The following is an 8209-nucleotide window of genomic DNA, read 5'->3' on the forward strand; positions in this document are numbered from 1 at the left end:
TTTGACACACTATCTTCTTGGTCTCATAACTACGATTCGACAATGTGTTACCTTCTAAAAGCATTTCTTGCAACAATTCAAGCAATTCAGTGGAATTTTTATCCCTCCCCCATTTTTTCCTTAATATTAAATAGTCTTAACACTGCAGACAATCTTGTAAAAAATTTCACCCAAAAATAATGGCTCTTCCATACCACTATGTAAATTATCATACACATGGATTTTCTTGAAAGAATCTACTCCAATATCAAGAATTATATCTTCTAGGTTATCATTCATCTCTTCATCAACTTCATCTCTATGTGACGCCGGTACATTTTTTGTTACTTCATCATGTCATATCCATTTCGTATAAATTTGAATAATTACATCACAACTTAAATGATTGAATATTTATTCCTTTGAATTTTTTTTCATATTTCGAAATGTTTTACAAGGACAATTAAAAATTCCATTATCGCCAAGAAGGTTTATTTTCGCAAATTCAATAAATTGAATCACTCAATTATCATACTCTTAACTTAATGTATTATTTTTCATCCAACTACGATCTAAAATCATGTATCTTCTTAAAATAAAATAAAAATCATACACAACCAACCATAATGAACATTTCATCTCAACAAAACAACAATAACATTAAACCTTCAATCTCAACACAACAACTACAAATACTACAAAAACAACAATAACGTTATACCCTAAGTATAAACAACAACAACATTATTTATACAGTCATGAGAGAGTCAAAGAAATGTGTTGGTTTGAGTTTCGAATTTCCTTATTCGAGTTTTCGTGCTCTTTTTTTTACTTCGTTCGACTTGGAATATGGAGTTTTGTTCAGGATTTAGTGGAGAAGATGAAGAATGGTGTTTCATTCTTTAGGTTGAAATAATTAAGAAGTGCTTTATTCGCTAGGGCACAAAAAGTTCATGAAAAAAGAAAAAGGTAATAAGAGTTAACATTATGATGTTGAAATAAAATATTGTTTGAAGTTTATATCTCGGTTGGCCGTAAACACGGAGGTTTAAATCAAGTTATATTTTAATTAAATAAAATAATGAGCACCATTTGCTTTTAGTTGAAAAAGACGAGAGAATAGATGATTTATACTGTAATTAAAAAATAAAATAAAATAAAATAAGGGTGTCAATTTGAAGGAAAAAAATCTAGGCAATAAATTTATTTATTTATATTTATTTTTAAAAGTCGCATTCACATTTGACATAGATTTTTAAATGGATGAAGGGATAGGTTTGTTATGAAATGTATTATTTATAGTATTGAAAATATTCTTTGAAATGAATAAGTTTTCAATTAGCATAAACCAGTGAATATATAAGCCATCATATTTAAGATTGCTGGGTTTGCCAACTTGGAGGAATCCTCCATTATGATTCTTGAGAAGCGAGGCGAAGAGAGACGAAGACAACACCTTTAACGACTTTTCCCATTCAAAATCAAAAGAACTGTATTTTTTATGTTTCAATGCAAACAGGATTTGAGATTAAACTTGATACCACTTGTTATATCAAAGCGTAACTAACTCAACCAAGTTTAATAGTTTAAACATTGTTATTAATTTTCTCATTATCTAATTTGAATTCCAATTTTATTGGGCATCAGAATCACACTTCACTGTGAAAAAAACCCTCATTACACTTCATTGTGAAAAAATCCACAAGTTTTTATGCCAGGTTATACACTTTGGTATAGAGTGGGAGCTTCCCATCTTATGTATAAAACTTAAATACATGACAGTGAAATATTTTCACATCATACAATCAACAATTTCCAAATTGTGCATTTAAAAATTACAATCTACAAAAATGATAGAGTTATTTAAAGAACCAGAAGTGTATCCAGTTGAATTAATAAGCCCAGTGTTAAACTGCTCCCTAACAGAACTCGAGAAGAAAGCATGTTTAACAATTTCACCACCTACCTTTCGATCACTCCGTTGAACATGCGATTCACCTTTCAACAATGAACTCGAATGTTGAACATGAGATTCACCTTTCAACACTAACGAACTAGAATGTTGAACATGAGTATGAGTATGACCTTTCAGCGACGAAATGGAATCTTCATTTTTCACACCAGTGCTAGCCTTTGTTTTTGTTCCTTTACAGTGAGAACAAGCACCCGGTGACCAAACTCCAGTGCTACAGGTTTTAACAACTGCCTTACGCAAATCAACACTAGGATGTTTAATTGGACCTTCAACTTCGACAACAAAATTATTACCTTTGTTTCGATAAATTCTAGCTGTAACAGAAAGACCAACATCTTTTGTTACATAATAATGTGCTAGATTCACTATGCAAACATTTTCAGATTTTCCCTTTTTCTTCATTTCAAGAACAAAAAGACCTTCTCTGTGGGAACAATGGTAGGAAACAAGAGTAGTTTCTATCACGCAATCTGGTTTGGTCCTTGTGAAAGATTTTGGAGAAACAGATGAATCCAGTCCTGTGATTTTAAATATAATTAGTTACTAGTTACCGAAAAATTATGCATCAGTGTCAATGTTCTATATTTTTTATATTAGCAGTGTCGACCTGTCAGAATCTATATCAAATAGTTACAATAGTGAATTCATATGTCTGGTCACATCTGAGTTGTAAGATCAAAATCAAACTATTTATATTCGGTATTTTACAAATGATCTAAATAGATGGTAATAACTATTTATATTCGGTATTTTACAAACGATCTAAATAGATGGTAATAGTACCTGTTATTCCTCCTCGAAGAGTGTCACGATCAACTCGTGAGATGTTGACAGCAAATTCCGTTTTGTTGTTAGCGTTGTCGAGTAAACCAAAATGTATGCTCTCGATACCATTGTTGTCGTTGGTTGCTTTTAGATTAAAACCACAAGTGCGGTTTTTTAGACCTGTTTTGTACTTTACACCCCAAGCTTCTGTGTGATCATTTTCATTCCATTTGCTCATAGAAACCTCGAAAGAATCTCCCCAGCGCGCTATCGAACCAGTTGCACTTGTTTTAAAAGAGGTACTATCTTTGCCAAGGTTGGTGTGAGTACTGTGACTTGTTCCCATTGATTATGTATTTTGTTTTGGAACAATATTGTTCATGTAAGGCCACAGCCATAGATAACTATGTTACTATATATGAGTAGATTTTATGTTTGGGTTCTTCAATTTGCTCCTTCTTTTTTTATTGAAATTTTAATATGAGTGTAGCATCCTTTTAGAAAAGATAGTGGAGAATCTCATGCTGAGAAGGTAAGAACATGTAAGGGAAATCAAGGGATATTATGGGTTATTGGAGAATCTAATTCTGTGACTTCTTTTGAGTAATTTGATATGTTAGGCGGAGCTGGCCTAACCTTAATAATATAGTGGACCAGTCTTCAAATTTTGAGTGTTCATTTTTAATTTTGAAATAATAATAATCATCAGAAATTTACTTAGTTGTGAATTCTCTAAATTGAACCATTGGTTTACCTTGTGGTTGCGGTTATAGGTGTCATACTGTGCTTTGCCGGGAGTTGCGGCATGAATAATTATTTGTAAGTTTTTCAAATACATAATTGAGAGGGTATTGCAATTTGGTGCCAATATAATAATGTTTAATAAAATTAGAGTTTCATCTAACTTACCTTTGCAAAACCGATTTTGTAAGATGGGGATCTCATTCTATATAAAAGCCTTTGTAAGTTCTATCTTTAACCAAGATGAGATTTGGATTTTTTCTAATACAACCCCTCACGCCCAACACTATTAGAGGTTAGGTACGGAAATATAATTAATATGGGATTTGAGTTTTTTCCAATACACACTCTCACACTCATTATTATTGGACTTACGTGTTAATATAAATGGTGGGTGATTCAGATTATCGATATATGAGATTTAGTTTTTTTAATACACTCTCTTGTGTTCAACACTTTTTTTTGGGTTTGTGGTGCATATATAAATAGTGGGTGACCGGAATCGATAGATCGAGATATCATAATAGAATAAAAGTTTGATCTAACTCAATCCTACAAAGATTGTGTAAGATGAGAGGTATCACTCAATATAAACTTTTTATATATTCTATCTTTAATCAATAGAGACTTGGGTTTTTTCCCATAAATATCGTGGCCACAATTGTTGTGCGGCCAATATTGTTGTTGCATACACAATTTAAAGAATGGTTTGAAGCCAAAACAAGCTCTTCAGCTTAATACTTTTTAATGTTGAGAAAATTTTGTTCTATTTTAAAAATAAAACAAAGGGATTAATTATTATGCACAGTGTAAAAAAATTTATACTCTCAATTCATCACCATCATCCGTTTGCATTACTTTATATGTTTTTAAAATAATAGTCAAATTTATATCAATATCCAACGTATATGATTAATTGACGGTGTAAAATCATTTTATTCTATCAGTATATTTCAATTAAATTCTAAAATAAATTAAGTTACGAAGGATATTGGAACTTTGGAGGAAATTTAGCTTATAATATGTAATATGAAATAAATTTCTCACAAAACACCTCCCAATCATATATTGAATATGTTTTTGGGATTAAATCTTATATGTCTGACTCAACCTTGATTGACATATTTGTAAAATTCTCGATGGTATTTATTTACCTTCATTAAAAAAATATTATCTTTCTTTTTGACATCCTGAATAAAATGATATTTGACATTAATATATTTATTAGTACGTGCATGATGAACTTAATACTTAGTCAATTGAATTGTACTATAAGTATCACAATTCATATTTGTATATTCTTGCTTAATCCTCAAAAGATCATTCATACACAATGTTGATTGAATATTTTATATTTAAATATTATTTAATTATTAATTTCAATGATTATTATATTGTCATATATATTTATATTAATTATATTAGTTATTTATCAAAATGATCCATTTCAGAAGAATGTGAATCTTAATTGACCATCATCTTAGGTATATGTTATATTTTTCAATATATCGTGCTACAAGTATATTATCCATTGTCTTCATCTGAAGAGTGTTTAAGATATTAAGAGTATCCGTTGAGGAAGATCCACAAACCAACAAGTGTTAGTTATTTGTCTCTACACTTTTGTATTTCAGAATTGCCTTTATCATTGCCTAGAAATCTTTTGCCTTGGATCCCGTTAAAGTATTCCTATAATCCTTAATAACATCTCATAGACTAACATGTTATAGATCATAAGATTCCGTGTTTCGCTTCGGCATAAAATTAAGATGATAGTTTTTAATCTTTTTATTGACCATGTGTTTGTATAGAATAATAATTAAATTAATTTTAACAATTAGTATCGAAACATGTCATCATGTTTAGTTTAATGCAATATGTCCTCCTGGAAATATTAATATCTTTATTTTATGGATCAGGAAACATTTTGGGCCTAAGCCCAAGGGAAACAGATTATACGGGTACTAATCGAGGGGTTAGAAACCCTATAAAGTCACCTTCTAACAAGTGAGTGACAAAAGGCATGCATCTATCGATGATACATTTATCTTTTGGATGAGACATTTCATTTTTAGCTAGAGCATCTGCATAAAAACATGAGTGATTTTAATATCAGTATTTTGTCGAAAATATGATCTGATTTTAGGTATCAATTTCCTATTTCCTATCCATGATGCTTCTTGTGTTATTTGTATTGATATTATTGACCACTTGTTGAGCATCTATATTAACGTCGATACACATAAAACCCATATATGTTGCAAGTTGTAAACCTTCGTAGACTCCCTAAAATTTTGTTGTATAACTATCACAAACTCCAATATACTTTGAGAATCTCCCTATCCATTCTCCTTCATTACCTCTAATAATGCCTCCACGTCCTGCATTCTCTTGTTTGTCTTTATATAATTTTTTCTATTTTTTTAATTTTATATATATATATATATATATATATATATATATATATATATATATATATATATATATATATATATATATATATATATATAAAAGAACGGAGACACTCATTGGAGTATGTGTGCCTATGCCCCCACTATTATCACACACATACATGCATTATTAATATAATTAATATTAATATATAAATTAACATTAGACAGTATTATAATTGATTTAACTTTTTAATATGTAATTCAATATTGAAATAAGTGCTAATTACAATTAAAATCAATGATAACATACTAATATTTGGTGTCATGAAATTGATATTAAATTTTGTAATAAATATTTATATTGAATTTTTAGTTAAAATTTCTTAGATAACAAGAATCACCTACTACTATGACATATAATTAAGGCAGGTTCTTGGTATCTTTCGTTTTTGTTGGGTACATGTATTCTTAATGTTATTTAATTTAAAATTTTAATTTGTTTAAAATTAAAATAATATTCAAAAATAATATGGCATTGTATTTTTTAATTTGATTGAAGGAAGATATCAATATCTTTAATATTAATTTATTTAAAATTTCAATTTTTTAAAATTAAAATAATATTAAAAAAATGATGTGACATTGTATATTTTCATTGTAGAGTTAACTAATGTCTCTTAAATCCAAATTAAACTTTAGATCTTTTACTTGTGTATTTTATATAATTATTGTCATTACATTTAGTGTATTTTATATGTAATGATTGTGTTGTGAGAAATGATCTGAGATTGTGAAGTTCTGCCCATATTTCAACGGTGCAACTATGGAAGGGTCGAAGTACATTAAGTTTGAAAATGGTCTACGACCTGAGATTAAGCAGGGTATTAGCTACTAGGAGATTCGTAGGTTTCCTACTCTAGTGAATAAGTGTAGGATTTATGATGAAAACTGCATGGCTCATTTCACTCACTATAAGAGCGTTAGTGAGAGGAAGGGGGTGAATCAGTATAAGGGAAAACCATACAGTGCTCCAGTTGTAAAAGGAAATCAAAAAGTTGCATATGAGAAAAATCCAAGTGGGGGAGGGACTCCTGCTTCTGTCAAGTTCTTCAAGTGTGGCGAGTTAGGCAATCGTGCTAATGAGTGCAAGAATAATGTTCTGGGTGTTTTAAGTGTAGGAAGACAGGTCACAATGCGGTAGATTGAAGGAGTGTTAGCCCAATTTGTTATAACTGCGGCGGGCAGGGCCATATCAGTACCAATTATTAGAATGCAAAGAAGGAACAATCTAGAGGAAAAGTCATTGTGTTGAATGGGATAAAGATTACTAGTGATTACCGTTTGATTTGAGGTATATGTTTTATAAATAATATTCCTTTGATTTCTATTATTGACACGGGTGTAACACATTTGTTTGTTTCGCTTCATTGGAATGAAAGGTTGGGTTTGAAATTGTCTTCTATGGATGGGAATATGATTGTTGATACCCCGACTAGGTCCCGTAACCACTTCGTGGGTTTGTTTGAATTATACACTTACTATTTATGGTAAGAGTTTTGGAATGGATTTAGTATATCTACCTTTGAGGAATCTCGATGTTATCCTTAGAATGAACTGGTTGGAGTTCAACCATGTTCATATAAACTATTTCGACAAGACATTGTCATTTCCAGAGTTTGATGCAAGTGATGAGTTATCTGTGTCAACCAAGCAAGTGAATCAGTTCATGAATGATGATGCTATGATGTTTATGGTATTAACTTCTATGAAGGCTGATAGTAAAGTTGTGATTGGTGAGTTTCCAATGGTATGTAATTTTTTGGAAGTGTTTCTAGATGATATCAGCGATTTGCCACCAGAGCGCGAAGTTTAGTTTACTATAGACTTAGTACCTGATACTAGTTCAGTGTCGATGACTTCTTATATAATGTTTGCTTTAGAGTTGAGTGAATTAAAGAAGCAACTGAAAGGTCTTCTTGAAAATAAGTCTGTTCGTCCGAGTGCTTTATTGTGGGGTGCACCGGTGTTATTAGTGAAGAAGAAGGACGGCAGTTTGATGATATGTGTTGACTACCGACTGCTGAATAAGATAAATATCAAGAATAACTATTCACTTTCGAAGATTAATGATTTGATGGATAAATTGGTAGGTGCTTGTGTGTTTAGCAAGATAAATTTATGTTTGGGTTATCATCATATTTGTGTGAAGCTTGAAGATATTCCGAAGACTGCTTTCAGAACAAGGTATCGTCATTACGAGTATTAATTAATGCTGTTTGGAGTGTCTAATGCGCCTGGAGTGTTCATGGAGTACATGAATATAATCATCCATCCGTATCTAGACCAGTTTGTGGTT

The 8209-nt window shown here is 30.7% G+C and overlaps 1 protein-coding gene across 1 annotated transcript; it reads right to left on the minus strand.

Annotated features, from left to right (window-relative positions):
- Window positions 1–1639: 1639 nt before the first annotated feature.
- On the minus strand, window positions 1640–3205 carry LOC127073999 (uncharacterized). The gene is made up of 2 exons (XM_051015257.1): window positions 2738–3205; window positions 1640–2472 (listed from the first exon to the last, which is right to left on the minus strand). The coding sequence occupies exons 1-2, from the start codon at window positions 3063–3065 to the stop codon at window positions 1808–1810; spliced, it is 993 nt and encodes a 330-aa protein (XP_050871214.1). The 5' UTR covers window positions 3066–3205; the 3' UTR covers window positions 1640–1807.
- Window positions 3206–8209: the final 5004 nt, after the last annotated feature.

The sequence above is a fragment of the Lathyrus oleraceus genome, chromosome 1 (assembly GCF_024323335.1).
Source record: "Lathyrus oleraceus cultivar Zhongwan6 chromosome 1, CAAS_Psat_ZW6_1.0, whole genome shotgun sequence".
Lineage (NCBI taxonomy): Eukaryota > Viridiplantae > Streptophyta > Magnoliopsida > Fabales > Fabaceae > Lathyrus > Lathyrus oleraceus.

Excerpts from the sequence above, each read along its gene's own strand:
- LOC127073999 (XM_051015257.1), bottom strand. The coding sequence starts at position 3,065 with ATGGGAACAAGTCACAGTACTCACACCAACCTTGGCAAAGATAGTACC. Across the intron at positions 2,473-2,737 it reads TCTTCGAGGAGGAATAACAG|GACTGGATTCATCTGTTTCT; the intron begins GTACTATTACCA and ends TTAAAATCACAG.